This window comes from Rhinoderma darwinii, chromosome 6, assembly GCF_050947455.1.
Source record: "Rhinoderma darwinii isolate aRhiDar2 chromosome 6, aRhiDar2.hap1, whole genome shotgun sequence".
Taxonomy (NCBI): Eukaryota; Metazoa; Chordata; class Amphibia; order Anura; family Rhinodermatidae; genus Rhinoderma; species Rhinoderma darwinii.
This window is the reverse complement of record NC_134692.1, coordinates 48,914,886-48,931,430: the sequence shown is the minus strand read 5'-3', so window position 1 is coordinate 48,931,430 and position 16,545 is coordinate 48,914,886. Positions and strand designations below refer to the sequence as shown.

Sequence of the window (16,545 nt, the reverse complement as noted above, 5' to 3'; positions counted from 1 at the left end):
ACTATTTGTGAAACTCCCATAAAAATTTATGGGAGTAATAAAAAACAGCGTAGCACAGCGAGATATGCTGTTTCTGTAGCGCCTGATTTCCGGAAACCACGTAGATTATTTTGCTACGCTGTTTCGGTAACTACCATTCACTTATTTGGGAGTTCTCGAAACAGCGCAGCAAAACGCGCACGGCTGTTTACGGAAACCCTGGCCACCTCGTCAGACAGTGTCCGGTGCTCAGCCACAGAACATAGGGCAGGGGTAAGGGCGCCGCGTTCTAGAAATAGGTGCGGGTCCTGTGGATATGCCATAAATGTCTGTGATGGAAATAACCCTTTAAAGGGAGCCGGTCACCAGAAATTGGCCTATAAATGCAGCAGCACAGTAAGATAGTGTGGCCTCACCTGAATACAATGCGAACAGCTCTACCTTCTCTCCCCAATCTGTCCCGTCCTCCCTTCCTTCTCTGATTGACAGGGCCAGGCATTCTCATGAGCACGCTTTATCTTCTGAATCGGCGCATGCGCAGTACAGCACTGAAGTTTCATGGGTCGAATCGGCTTTACTGCACCTGCGACGATTACCATACCCGGATTAGTGTGATGTAATCGGCACATGCGCAGTAGAGCCGCTGCAACCTGTGAAACTTCAGTGCTGGGCAATACACACACAGGGAAGACTACCAGGTGCTAGATTACAGCAATTTTCCCACATTTTCATTGCGGATGTCACCATTAATATTTGACTATTTCTAGCAAGCAACAGAATATGCAGAGTATAAAAATGCCGTGGCTGGCATACACCAGACTACCTCAGATGACAGATTACATTGATATGGAAGGGAATGATTGTGCTTTGAGATGAGGACAGTAAAGAGTATATTCACACGGTGCCGTTATATAGTGGTTTTTACCACCATTTTTGCATAATCACAGTAAAAACAGCGATTTGACTCTACAACAAACTTACCTCTTCACACAAAGGAGACTGCAATGGCTCAAGTGAAACTTCTTTCCAACTGCAAGTGAATCAGAATAATTACATGAAGTGACATTAAAATAAACATACAAACTAGACTGTTTATTCATATTGTAACCTCGTCAGGAAAAAAATTAAGCAAAAAAGACAATCTCTTGCAGTTTTGTGTGCACAGCTCCTATGCAGATCTATGTATCTCCATGGTTACAAGTTACATTCAAATCCTGTGTATTCTGATCCTGCAATCCGGATACTCCAATCCCTTTGCCCCATAATTTGTTATCCTCCAGATAATAGAGGGTGCAGATGGCAGAGAGTAAAGCATTAGTTGCAAAAGTACACATAGCCCTTTAGAGTGTATTTACACGAGTAGGTTTTGTGGCTGCTTTCTTTAACTATGTGTAGGTTTTGCAGCGATTTTTTTTGGGTGACCGCAGCATCTTTTTGTCATGAATTTGCAATATACCCTCACAGGACAGAGAAAATCAGTTGCAAATTTCGCTGCAAATTCTGCATGTTTAAATGCGGATTTTGTTTAGTCACATATATAATGGTGGACTTAACCCCTCTCATTTAATAGGAGTGAAATTCACTGTGTGTTAATATCTCATCCACTTTGCTGCTACAGTTATGGTATGTTCTCACGGCTTAGCAAAATACGTCTGAAAATACGGAGCGGTTTTCAGGCGAAAACAGCTCCTGATTTTCAGACGTTTTTCGCAGCGTATTTTACAGAGGTTATTGGAGTGGTTTTTCAAAGGAGTCAATGAAAAACGGCTCCAAAAACGTCCCAAGTAGTGACATGCACTTCTTTTTTGCGGGCCTCTTTTTACACGCCGTATTTTGACAGCGACGTGTAAAATAACACCTCGTGGCAACAGAACACCGTAAAACCCATTGAAAGCAACGGGCAGATGTTTGTAGGCATAATGGAACCGTTTTTTCTGCTGAGAACAGTGCGTGTGAACATACCCTAATACTCTTGTTCCTCTTCAAGTGAGCTGCAATACAATACCCAGTGCATGGACATGAGTAAGACGGTTTCTGGACAAAAATCTGACCTTTTCTCTAAACCCAAACAACCCTTTTAGGGTGTATGTTCACATGTGGAGGATGTGAGTCGGATTTTCCATCCGTATTTGCAGGTGGAAAATCCGCAGCATATCCTCCACATGTGAACATACGCACGGCTCTGTCCGATGGAACATGCAACTATGTTTCTTTCTGTCAGATTCATACGGATATACCATAGCCACATACTGCCATATGAACATATGGCTGTATACATACATCTATAGAAACGCATTACCACATATTCAGGATATGTATCACACTGATAGAGTTGTGTGCATGAAGCCAATAAAGAATGGCTGTAGTGTGGAGCAAAGCATTATGCTGACAAATACCTTGGGGTGAGAATTTCTTTATATTGCAATTTCTCTAATTTAGATGGTGCAACCAGGTTCATGGGAATTACAATGTTGTCAATGTCATATGAACTTTCACTCCTCACTCTTCGTCTTGCTGCACTTAGAACAATACTGGGGACATGTGCCTGTAACGTAACCACACAAAAAAGAACAGGTATGACAAGCAAGTTACACACTTTACATTTCAAAATATATACCCATTTTCTAAGCACTGTATTGTATATTGAGGACAGCAAATATGTATTCCTATGCTAGTAGATTTTAATAAAACTACCTGCACAGAGGTTTTCTGAGATGTGGGGGTCACGTTGAAATCATCAGCTTGGTTTTCATGGCTCAGGTACGGAGTATCTAAAATAAAAAATAAAGATAATGAGATTTATGTATCTCTTAGAGGCCTTCCGAAATGTTTTGCTAGGACGACAATGACAATCTCCCTTTCCTTCTTGAAATTGTGATATGCCTATGTATAAATGGGTACAAGATCTACTATAGAAATGTATCTAATATCATTGGAAGGCTATGTTCACACAGGGCGCATACGCTGCGTAAAAGCACACAGCTTCCGCCCTGGTCGCTGCAGGGATTTCCAACCGCAGTTTTTCGGCTGGAATGTCCGCAGCGGAAAAGTCTACATAAAAAAAAAAGGAAGTTTCATACTTACCCTCTGACGTTCTACAGCGGTCACATGAGATAAAACGGTCATCCCAGGTGCCCGGCGTGGACGAAAGAAGCACAGAATTCTGGGTAAGATTTTTTTATTTTTTGTAGTCGCGATTTCTGTGGCGGAAACGCACATTTTCCGCTGCAAAAATCGCAACATCTGCTATTTGTTGCGGGTTTTACCTCCGCATTGAATTCAATGGGTAAAACCCGCAATAAAAAAGCAGCGATTACGCAAATACATCTGACATGCTGTGGATTAAAACACTGCACCGCAGTTCAATTTCTGAGAGGTTTTTCCGCTTGTCATTTACGCAGCGTGTGGATGAGGTTTGTTCAAATCTCATCCACTCTGCTGCTACTGTATTATGCTGCAGATTTTTCGCAACTAAATCCGTTGGGGGAAAATCTGCATTATTTACACTGCATGTGAACCCGGCATAAGAGATCATGTAGTGCACAAAGCCTATGCGTTCCCTTAGTACAGCGCCATGCAAACTCTGTCGGATTCTATGTGTACAGTCCTGGCCAAAAGTTGAGACCAAATTTTGGTCTTCACAAAGTTTCCTGTTTCAGTTTTTATTGTGGCAATTTGCATTAACTCTAGATTGTTATGAAGGCGATCAGATGAATTGCAATTAATTGCAAAGTCATTCCTTGCCATGAAAAATTAACTTATGCACAAAATCCCCATTTCAACCACATTTCAGCCCTGCCACAAAATGACCTGCTAACATTATTTCAGTGATCTTCTCGTTAGCTCAGGAGAACGTTTTAACGAGGACAAGGCAGCGATATCACTCTGGCATGCTGATTGAATTATAAGAGCAGATTGGTTGCTTTAAAAGGGGTATGGTGCTTGAAATCATTGTCTTCTTCTGTTAACCATGGTTACCTCCAAGAAAACACGTGCAGTCATCATTGCTTTGCATCAAAAGGGCTTTACAGGCAAGGATTTATCGGATCATCAAGAACTTCAAGGAGAGAGGTTCAATTGCTGAGAAGAAAGCTTCAGGGTGCACAAGAAAGTCCAGCAAGTGTCAGGACAGTCTCCTAAAGAGGATTCAGCTACGGGATTGGTTGAACACCAGTGCAGAGCTTTCTCATGAATGGCAGTAGGCCGGTGTCAGTGCATCTGCACGCACAGTGAGGCGAAGGCTTTTGGAGGCAGGCCTGGTGGCAAGAAGGGCAGCAAAAACAGCCACTTCTCTTCAAGAAAAACATAAAGGACAGATTGACATTCTGCAGGAAGTACAGAGATTGGACTGCAGAGGACTGGGGTAAAGTTGTTTTCTCTGATGAAGCCCCCTTCAGACTGTTTGGGACATCTGGAAGAATGAATGTCCGGAAAAAGTCGCTACCATGAGGCCTGTGTCATGCCAACAGTAAAGCATCCTGAGACCATTCATGTGTTTGGTTGCTTTTCATCTAAGGGAGTCGGCTCACCTACAATTTTGCCTAAGAACACTTCCATGATAAAGAATGGGATCTAAACATCCTCCAAGAGAACTTCTCCCACCGATCCTTTAGCAATTTGGTGATGAATGATGCTTTTTCCAGCATGATGGAGCACCATGTCACAAGGCAAAAGTGCTAACTAAGTGGCTCATTGAACAAAACATTGAAATTTTGGATCCATGGCCAGGAAACTCCCCAGATCTCAATCCCATTGAGAACCTGTGGTCAATCCTCAAAAAGCAGGTGGACAAACAAAAACACAGAAATTGTGATAAACTCCAAGCACTGATTAGGCAAGAATGGGTTGCCATTAGTCAGGATTCGGCCCAGAAGCTGATATCCAGCATGTCAGGGCGAATTGCAGAAGCCTTGAAAAAAATAAAATAAAAAGGGCCAACACTGTAAATATTAAGTATTTGCATAAACTTGATGTATTTGTCAATAAAAGTTTAAAAACGTATGAAATGTTCATAATTGTTCCTCAGTATACCATAAAAACATCGGACTAAAAGATCTAAAAACACTGAAGCAGCAAACTTTGTAAAAAAAAAAACTACATTTGTGTGTCTCAAAACAATTTGGCCAGGACTGTACGGAGATATTCTACTCTAGAAGCAATGCTCTAAGGGGAGAATACCTCCGCACATACAAACTCCGATCCTGTCGGATATGTACAGAAAAAAATTCAGTACGTCTCCGTATAAAATCAGAGGCATATGGAGAACAGTTAAGGGCTCATGCACCTCTATAGAAACCCTATTACCGCTCCGTACAAAATGGACCTGTAATATGGCAATGTGAGTCAGCCCTAAGATTGATTCTATAATTAGCGGAAACTGTAATGCAGGGGAAATGCCTGGCTGCACTGTCCCCACTGATGATAGCTGATCACATGCGGGTTTTCTGAAGCCTGACCAGCTTCAATCTGGAAAGGTTTACTTAAATTACATCAGAGGTATTGTCATCAGTGGCAAACAGAACACTTCACACACTGAACTCAACTCCTCCAAACAAATATATTCAGTCTCTATAAGGCTTCGTTCACATCTGCGTTGGGGCACCGTTCATGGGTTCTGTCGGAGCTTTCCGTCAGAGGAACCCATGAATGGAAACCAAACTGAAACAAACGGAAACAGCGGAGTTTATAACAAGTATTTTACAGGCTAAATCTCCCAACCAATTCCTATTTATTTATCATTTATTTTACTATCATTGGTATTTGTTTTGTTATCTAGAAGCATTCTGCATGGGCAATAATACTAAACATAAGTATAAGACTTCATTCACATCTGCATCGGGACTCTATTCATAGGTTCCGTAAGGACCTTGCTGTCAGGGGAACCCATGAACGGAATCCATAGGTTTCAATTTTCATCACTATTGATTTCAATGGTGACGGATCAATTGCAAATGGTTTCCGTTTGTCACTGTCGTGTAAGGGTTCCGTTGTTTTGATGGAATCAATACGTAGTCGACTACGCTATGAGCTTGGTACAATTATTTCTGGGGGATACTATGTCTGTTGCACTATTACTATTAGGGGCACTATTTGCTGAGCACAGTTATTTTTGAGGCCACTATGTGTGGCACTAATTACTTTACGGGCACTATCTGTATATAACTAGTATTTCAAGGAAACTATCTATATGGCACTTCAATTTCTGCAGTACAGTATTTGAAGCACTAGACAGCACAGCATTAGGGGTAGCAGCAGCATGGAACAGTTAGAGACCAGGATGGGGAGTTTGTGATGTGAATGACAAACCTAAGATGTCTGGACAGCAAACGTTGCAGAGACGAGTCGTGGTTGAAAAAAGGGTGAGGGTATGTGCACACACACTAATTACATCCGTAATTGACGGACGTATTTCGGCCGCAAGTCCCGGACCGAACACAGTGCAAGGAGCCGGGCTCCTAGCATCATACTTATGTACGACGCTAGGAGTCCCTGCCTTGCTGCAGGACAACTGTCCCGTAGTATAATCATGTTTACAGTACGGGACAGTTGTCCTGCAGCGAGGCAGGGACTTCTAGCATCGTACATAAGTATGATGCTTGGAGCCCGGCTCCCTGCACTGTGTTCGGTCCGGGACTTGCGGCCGAAATACGTCCGTCAATTACGGACGTATTTAGTGTGTGTGCACATACCCTTAATGGAAGTTTGGGCCAGGCGTGGGAAGATGTAGAAAGAGAACATCTACAATCTGAGAAGACGTCACTTGTGAGTCACTGTATGGAATTGTGTATTTTGCCTGTGACTGCATCTAATGTACAGTCCTGCATCCTCTAGTATGTTCTGTTGCGTTACATTTAATTTAAAAAGTCATATCCATCTATGTCTCCTAAGACACTAGAAACGCCCCTGATAACTTACACACCATTCCCCTAATAGTGCTGTCACAACTCAATACCAAGTACTAGATCTCAAGACGCCCCTAAGTTACAACAGTGGATCTCCACCTACCCCTGAATTATTTTTTTTTAAATATAAAATATATTTTCTTATTTACATACAAAAGAATGACAAATACAACACAATGACAAATTAATTCTTCCCTTCTCCTATCCTCCCCCAATTGGGAATAAAAACCAACCTCTACCGTTAGTTTAAAAGATAACATGCTCTCTACATGTGACTGCCACTAGAGGGAGCTATGGAGCTTACTGCATACTGTGTGTTTTATTGAATTGATTGTATAACAGGTATGAAGTAAGCGCCTAAGTTCCCACTAGTAGCAGCCACAGGTAGTGAGCATGTTATCTTTTAAATGTATGTCTGTGAATTTTCAGAAAAATTTGATCTGACCCCTATGAAGATATATTAAGAAATGAATAAACATTTAATTTTAAACCTATTTAGATGAAGAAACACAAATCTATGAACTTACCAGGAGAGACATTTTCATCGGATTCAGGGTTAAACAGTCTGCTATTCAATGTGTCACTTTTGCACTTCAACAAACCCTCAAGGTGCAGATGTAATGGAAGGTCTAGATGACAAGTCAATAATATCAAACACGTGAGAAATGAATAATTCACATGGAACTGGAACCTGAATCAGTGTTAAGCTTACCAGAAGGCAGTGACAAGACAGGGTGGAAGTTTGGGTCTATCTCACAGACATTTCGTTTTACTAGCACTGGTTTCTGAGGCTGGTCACAACTGAGCCAGGTAGAGCTATAGTTTGCGGTTTGCCACGATGCATAACTTCCAAGTAGTGGTTGGTGAGAGTGCAAAGCCTGCAACAATAAGATCACAAGACATGTAAATGTCAAAGAAACATAGGAAGAGCATTACCCAAGAAACGCAAAGAACAAGCCCTCATACGGCAATATTGATGGGGAAAAAAAAAAAAAGTCATGGCTTTTGGATGGTGGGAAGGAAAAAACAAAAAAGTGAAAATCCACAGGGTTAAAGTAGGAAAGAAGTTTCTCATCTTTTTTACAGAAAGATGGATACAATATCATAAAGGGTAAGAAGTAACAAAAAAAACAACAACAACTATATATAAATACACAAAGTAGTGAATATAAAAAAAATCTGATTCTATCTGGATTGTCCGTAAGACACAGGACAAGCTCACAAATCCCCAATGAAATTGCGGATGCATTCATTTCTATAGGCCACAGACACCTTTCCGGGCCGTAGAACTGATCCGCAAAATATAGAACATGTCATACGGCCCTTAGAGTATAGGCACATCATAGACAGGGACCATCCCTTCGGAAACCCCCTTTATGAACCAAAGCAGGGAGACACTAAGTAAGATTGACTCCAACCGGCATGAATGGCCAACATGCAACACTACAATTCCTCTGCAGCGACCACATGGGGGAATAAACCTTGTTCTTGCCGGAGGTTTTAGGTGTTGGACCCACAATCAGGTAATCGTCAGGGCAGTTGTCTTTAGACAATATGAATTAATGGACATTATGAGCACAAGAACAGAACAGTCTGAAACATATATCACAATCATTCCATTTACAGGACTTTGTAAGAATTTATGGCTAGCATCACTCAGTGCTGCCTTAGGCCTGGTTCACACCTGCGTTGGGGTTTCTGATGTTCTGCTCCGTCAGAGCAGCAGAACATAGAAAATGCCAGAAGCGCTGGTCCCGTTGTATGACGGACACAGTCAGCGCCACACGGAAACCCATTGACTTCAATGTATACCGTCGAAGTTCCATCAGGGTGTCTGTGGTTTTTCCGGAAACAATAGTGCAGCATGATGCGGTGATGTTTCCAATCTTTTCGGCAGGATTGTGATGGAGCCTCGAACACAGATGTGAACGGGCCCTCACTTATTCCATTTCTCCAGGATATATATTAAGAATTCTGTAAAACTTTTGAAACTACAAATCAAAATGCGAATATATCCAATTATACAAAGAAAGATACTGGTGTAAAATGTCTTGTAAATCTCAGTTTCAGATAACAGTTTCTACTCTCTCAACTCTACTAGAAATAATGGGGCTGGGATTCTTATATCTGTATATTTAGACTATAACTATGGAGAATGTTCAAAGTGAACTATTTAAAAAAAAAAAAATACACAACAAAAAGGGAACACTATCCATTCATTTGGATATCTGGATTATTTGTATGCAAATATTTGTTCTAGACTAAAGTATATTATATATGCATTCTGGAATGTAGAGTCTATATTATGGGTCTACAGATTAAATCTATAAGCCTCACCAAATGCAATGGTGTGTAGCCTGGAAACATTCGATATAGGTGCCGTTTGTGAAAGAAGAGCAGAGGTCTGGTGCGGGCTGAGCTGCTCCCAAGAGTAGAGGCTTTGACACGGATCCGCTTCCGTTTTTTTACTGGTTGCCGCTTACAGAATCCATTCATGGTAAGAGCTCCTGCCTTTTGCAGCTTTGATGTTCTAAAATGAAGCAAATCCTTGATCAATAACAAATTATGAGTGTCCACAAAGTTTATGCTTGCTACTACCCCTGGAGAATGGCCATTTTTGCCTTATATTAATGTTGGTTACTTTTACAATTAGAAAGGGCACTGATCTTTATCTTTGCAACCACTAAGCCTTACCCATGAGGAACTCTTGCAGTCATCGTTCCAAAGTTTTTATTGGGACTAGTAGGAGACAGACTAAGGGGGACCGCCTGAATAAGACTGCTAACCATTTCAGTCAGTTGAGCGCTCTGAAAGTCAAGAAAACATACATGAGAGCAACTCGACAATGTAAGCGTCATACTTTTACTGCAACGAAGTGCAATAGCATCAACCCCTGTTCATTCAGCAGGATCTTCCTACTGTTGCACAGTCATTATTATAAAAGGTTACTCAATCCAAGATATTAATAACCCTATGCAGGTATTTTGATGCATCTGATGAACACGCTGCTCCCGGCACCAGCAAAGTATAGCGTGCGGTGAAAGAAAAGAATAAAACAGCATTTGGAAGGGCCCCATACACATTAATGTCAACTGAACCGATTTCGGCAGGACCTGCTGACCATCTAACATGTAGGGGGTCTGGCGACTCTCCCCTGACAGACTATGTTGAGGAACAGAAGTATCGGACATGGTGAATTTCAATGCCTGAGTCTTATGATCTCAGGGGAGATAAGCGGCCAGAGGTGTCTGGCAGTGACTTACCTCCCTCTCCACATCAAAAACACACACATGCTTGGCCGAACAGAGCGGTCATGTGTTTGAGAAGTTCGTTAGGTCAAACAGGTATTCATTTTGTCACCCAAAAAAAAATTCTCAACGACAAAAGATACGGTTGCAATTTTTTATTCTTAGACTGTCAGTCTAATGACGACATGCAGCCTAAGAACTATTTACACAGTTAGGCCCCTATGCACACGACCGTAGAATTCATCCGTAGTTACAGACTGTAATTACGGACCCATTCCTTTCTATTGCCGATGGACACCTTCCCGTATATTTACGGGAAGGTGTCTATGCCGTAGAAAGGCTCCGCAAAAGTTAGGACCTGTCCTATTTTTTTCTTTTTACGGACGGTGCTCCCATACTTTATATGGGAGAACAGCCCGCAAATGCGGATGGCTGTCCGCGGCTGGCCGTGTGCATGGGGCATTACATTAAAAAAAAAAAAAAAAATCGATACACACACATAACAAATGAATATGATGCTCGTAGGAATGTAGATGCTTTGTTGTTCATAAGAGAAGCTCCATACTACAGCCACTTACACTGCACAGGACAATGCCAACACACTGCACTTGCTGGTAAATGGTTAACTGGCAGTTCCTAAACTTTGACCTTTCTTTTTGTTAGAAACTTTAGGGGTATGTTCACCCTTGAAAATCCGTTCCATAAATCTGGGGATATTTCTGCATCATGGATGTTTAAAAAACCCAATCAGATAAATGGAACAGTCGCATAAACGTCTGCAACAAATCGGCCACATGTGGATATCATAAAAATGTCCCAAAAACAACAACAATACTAACAATTTTTTTTTCCTAAAAATACATTTTGTTTCAATTTATTGTTTTTCTTCATTTAGTCAAACAGTATTAAGTCAATTGATTTCTTGTTAATAATCAACATAACATTTGACACTTCACTTCATCGTTATCATCAAAAAGAAAAAATGAAAAAGGAATCAACTGGGTTCTTGGGGGATTTAAAAACAGAATTTAAAAAAATGGAATGCGGATATCCACTTTGGACAAATCTTTTCATGTTGCGGGTCCTCAGCAGTAAAGCGGACTGCTGGGATCATTTCTTCCCAACAGCTGTTATTGCCAGAGAACTGTAATTTAAATTAAATGGAGCATTATATGGAGTCCACAGATTTCAATGAATGCCAGCAGTCTTCCACAGTAAGCCGTCTCTGCAGCTTCTCCTTGATGCCGCTTTTATCTAGTATTCAAGTCATGTGCAACTACTAATATTCCCTGTAAGAAAAAAAAAACCTCACATACAACTCTTAGGCCCTGTTCACACAGAGTTTTTTTTGCTGCTGAAACTGCGGCAAAAAACGGCCGAAATTGCCTACCATTATTTTCAATGGGAGGTGGAGGCGTTTTTTTCCCACAGGCACTATGAACTAAATGCCCCTTTTCCCATTGATTTCAATGGGCAGATATTTGTAGGAGTTTAGCTACCGCATTTAGTGGTGTTTACGCCCCTGAAATACGCCTGAAAACACAGCGTGTGAACATACCCTGACTCCAACATGTGTGTTTTTTCTGCAAGGAGTGCAAGGTCATATTCTAATTTTTCCCCATAGGGAAAAATGGAGGTTGCAACTGACTTTAAATGATTGAGTAGCCCTGTAGCCTAATAGAGGGGGGTACCTTGAATGAACCCCCACACCATTACCTCAATGTGCCTTTTTAAATCTGTCCATACAGTTTATTTTTTGTCTGAACGGTAGTATATGTATGGCCCCTTTTTTGTATAAACAATACAACATACAACTGGGTCGGCCACATACTGGCTGATATAAAATAAGGTCAGCTTTACCGAGGATAGACATTTGTATAGTAAGACCTGACTAGCATCACTCCTCATCTCCCTAAACAATGTTTTTAAATGAGATTTTGGCTGGCTCCTCCGCTTGGAATAAACTAGAGAAGTTGGGCAGCACAAATGGTGTTTCTGCAGAGCCTGACCGGCAAAAATAAAAATGGTGGCACTGACTGCAGATTTTCGAAACATGCTGAAGATATTACATTTCACAGTTTAAGTTAACATGCATGTTTTAAATCGTATCTCCAATGAAAAATAAAAACTTCTGAGTACTCTTAGGCCGGGTTCACACGAGCATGTTAGATATGTAAAATACAGACCGGGCTCCTAGCATCAGTTATCTATGATGCTAGGAGTCCCTGCCTCCCCGTGAAACTACTGTCCCGTACTGAAAACATGATTACAGTACGGGACAGTTGTCCCGCAGCGACGCAGTGACACCTAGCGTCATAGATAACTATGATGCTAGGAGCCCGGCTCCCTGCACTGTGTTCAGTCCGGGAAATGCGGCCGACATACAGTCCGTATTTTATGGACCAAACATGCTCATGTGAACCCGGCCTTAGATTCTCATGTGAAGTTTCTTTGTGGAGCCGTTTGCTTCAAAGCTACTGCAGACCTCTCCTTGATCCTAATTCACTAATAGGAAGTTGTTATCATTGTCTACCATGTTAACCCCTTAACGCAGTATGACGTACATCTACATGATAAGCATTATAGGGAAGTATGGAGCACGCTCCATATGCTGCGGGTGTCAGCTGTGTTTTACAGCTGACACCTGGGACTAACGGCTAGGAACAGTGATCGCACTGTTACTGGCCATTTAACCCCTCAAATACCGCAGCATCTGAGGCGTTGCAAAGAGGGGGGCGTCCCCCTCCGACAGCTCATCGCCCCACCCATGCAATCGGGGGGTGCCGATGGTTGTCATGGCAGCCCAGGGGCCAAATGAAGGCCCCCAGGTCTACCTCTGTTAAGGCGTGCCTCTGTTAAGCCTCTAGCATGGCAGAGGCTCTGTCACCACATTAGAAGTGGCCTATCTTCTACATCTACAATCTATTTTCACCAAGTTATGACCTATTTTAGCTTTATGCTAATGACTTTCTTAATGGCCAACTGGGGGTGTTTTTACTTTTGACCAAGTGGGCGTTGCAGAGAGAAGTGTATGACGCTGACCAATCAGTGACCAATCAGCGTCATACACTTCTCTCCATTCATTTACTCTGCACATAGTGATCTTTCTAGATCATGATGTGCAGTCACATACTCACACGTTAACGTTACTGAAGTGTCTTGAGAGTTAATAGACATCACCTCCAGCCAGGAAGAGATGTCTATTCACAATCCCGACACTTCGGTAACGTTTGAGTGGGACTTACAGCACAGCAAGCGTGATCTCGCTGTAAGCGGTCATTTGCTTATAATGTGGTGACAGAAGTCTGTAAAAATTACAATATACTGCAATAAATTAGTATTGCAGAGTATTGTACCAGGGTCTAATGATCGCTGGTTCAAGTCCCCTAGGTGGAACTAATAAAATGTGTAAAAAAAAAACAGTTGAATAAAGTTATTAGTAGTGAAAAAAAATATTATAAGTTTAAAAAAAAAAATATTTTCCCATTTTTCCTCTAAAGCAATGTAAAAAATAAAAAAGAAATAAACAACATTGGTATCGCTGTGCCCGTAAAAGTCTGACTTATTACAATATACCATTAGTTAATTTGCAATGTGAACGTCGTAGAAAACAAAAAATTTAAACCGCCAAAATCGCTTTTTGTCTAAAAAGAAAAATGTAATAGAAAGTGATCAAAAAATTGTATGTATAAAAAAAATGGAACCAATAAAAACTACAGCTCGTCCCGCAAAAATAAGCCCTCACACTGCCCAATCAATTAAAAAATAAAAAAAAGTTACGGCTCTCGGAATGTGGTGAAACCAAAACTTTTTTTTAAAACAAATATTTTTTTTCTTGGTAAAAGTAGTAAAATATAAAAATTAAAACGATATAAATTTGCTAGCACTGTAATCGTATTGAGACGCAAAATAAAGTTAAGTTGTCGTTTTTACCACACGGCGAAAACCGTAAAAATGGAAAGCAAAAAACAATTCCAATTTCAGCCCATTTCAGTTTCCCAGTACATTAAATGGTACTTAAAATGTTGGCATTAGAAGCTACAACTCCTCCCGTAAAATATAAGCCCTCAGACCACTCTGTTGATGGAAAAATGAAATAAAAGTTATGACTCTTGGAAGGACGGGAGTGAAAACCGAAAACTGAAATATGGCTTAGTCCTTAAGGGGTTAAAGATACAGTGGATCTGCAGTCCGGTCACTGTCTGCCAGCTCACATTGCACTTGCCACTCCTCCCCCTCCCAATGCAGAGACTAGACGCTTGAATTAGTGGCGTTGCTGCTGCGGTCACAGGACTTTATTAGCTACTGTAGAAAATTTCCGCCGTATACATACACACAGCCAACTTGCAATTCCCTGTTTAGGTGATTTATTCAAGTTATTTTAGCTATAAATTTCACTCTCTCCTTCGCTATCTGTTTATCTATCTGCTCGTGAAGCTGACATCAGCAGGGAGGAAGTAAAAGGCTGCAGTAAGTCTCCTATTCCTTTTCCCCATATTGTAATGAATGTAGTGTGCCGCCTGCAAGAAAATAAAGATAATAAACAGAACACACTTTTTAAAGTGTAGCTAAACATTTGACCAACTTCTGACATGTCATATTGACATGCCAGAAGATTGGATCGGTGGGGGTCCGAGCACTGAGACCCCGACCAATCGTTAGAACGAAGCAGCTGAAGCAATCGTATGAGCGCTCAGCCGCTTTGTGTCTGTTCGGCTTTTTACGGAAAGCCGATGTATCGGAGTACGGGCTCATAGACTTTCTATTGAGTCCGTACACAGATACATTTATTTCCGGAAAAAGCCGAACAGACACAAAGCAGCTGAGCGCACACACGAGTGCTTAAGCTGCTTCGATCTAGCGATTGGTGGGGGTCTCAGTGCTCGGATCCCCACCAATCCAATCTTCTGACGTGTCACTATGACATGTCAGAAGTTTGTCACACGTTTAGCTTCACTTTAATTCTATATTAAAAACTTATATGATGGTCATATATTATTTGATGTTTTATTCTCTGTTTAATAGAACAGCAGGATTCCAGTTTCCAGACAGTAGTGCATTGTGGGAGCTCAGATAACAAGTTGTTTAGTCACATGAATATCTGAGTACAGATAGACCGAATACAGATACTAAGACAGAACCAGCAGAATTGTTAGTTTCTCTAAAATGAATGGAAAAGCTAATGGAATACAGCGCAAAATCATTACTTTATACGTAAAAGTATTTACAAATGAACTCAACTTCGTAAGTAGATTTTAACCGTGAAATATTGTGAAAAAAGGTAAATAATATTATTAAGCAGCGGAAAGTAACTGACTAAAATAGAAAAGTGAGATAACAGGTTCTCCTTAAAATCAAAAGGTGACGTCATTACTGGGCAATGGCTGAGAACGGAGTCCGTCAGTTTCTGGTCTGGGGATCACTGAAGCAAAGCCTTCTGTACAGATCATTTACTGGGATAAATAACACATATATGACTATATCCCATGCTGTGGATCTGTGGTCGACCCAGAAAAATCCCTGATGCTGCCAAAGTAGGTGCAGCAAGTTAATTATAAATCCAGATTACAGATTCCTCATAAAGTTAATGGTGTTTTCCATGCATGCCAGTGAGATGAAATACCTTCACGGTTCTCCGCATTACAATTATGTGGCACAATGAAGCACCAAAGCGTCTGTGCTTTATTACCTGTTTCTCTATGTTTCTCAGGAGCAAGGTCGGGCTGCTTGGAGACATTTCTAAATCCACTGGTGGAGGCAGATTTATTTCCTCTGGGGGTGTTGCCAGCGTCGCTGCAGGCTGTAATGAAGTGCCTGGAAATGGCAGATGTGTCCCTTCTCCGAGAATGTAATTTGAACATTCCTGAAACATCAGAGTTCCCTAGGATACAGAAATAAAACCTGCCTGGATAAGCAACTGTAACATTTAGCTTGATTGTTCCTAAAGAGGCCACCCACGGTCGGAGGCATTATTTGGAGGTGGAGTGATAAACTATAATTTAGTGTGTAAAATAATTATACACATGCTTGATACATTGAACGAAAATTATTACAGCGTTGGAAAAATCTGACGGATTTCTGCCGTAGATTTGCTGTTTCGTCTGCCTCGGATCTGCACGTGAATAAGTTCCATTCAAAGGGTATAATCCGAATGCGGCGACTACGTTAATAGAATTACTTTTTTACAACACTAAGGCCTCCTGCACACGACCGTAGCCATGTGCACGGCCGTGTTTTTCGGGTTGGCCGGGAGCGGAGTGTCACCCGCAAATCGCGGGCCGTGCACATGGCCGCGGCCATTATTTTCTATGAGCCTGGACTGCAGAACACGGCCGTAATAAGACTTGCCCGTTCTTTCTGTGGTCCGGGCTCCTGGGCCATGCACGTTCGTGTGCATGGGGCCAAAATGTGACCCA

General features: G+C 41.5%; 1 protein-coding gene across 1 annotated transcript in view; it reads right to left on the bottom strand.

Moving 5' to 3' along the window:
- The window catches only part of KANSL1L (KAT8 regulatory NSL complex subunit 1 like), a 55,164-nt gene that overhangs the window by 16,164 nt on the left and 22,455 nt on the right, over positions 1-16,545 (bottom strand). Inside the window, exons 4-11 of the mRNA XM_075829655.1 lie at positions 15,819-16,010; positions 9,576-9,688; positions 9,219-9,411; positions 7,594-7,759; positions 7,409-7,510; positions 2,674-2,750; positions 2,376-2,524; positions 961-1,009 (exon numbers count right to left, since the gene is read on the bottom strand). Coding sequence (XP_075685770.1) covers positions 961-1,009; positions 2,376-2,524; positions 2,674-2,750; positions 7,409-7,510; positions 7,594-7,759; positions 9,219-9,411; positions 9,576-9,688; positions 15,819-16,010 — 1,041 coding nt within the window. The remainder of the gene's footprint in view (positions 1-960; positions 1,010-2,375; positions 2,525-2,673; positions 2,751-7,408; positions 7,511-7,593; positions 7,760-9,218; positions 9,412-9,575; positions 9,689-15,818; positions 16,011-16,545) is intronic.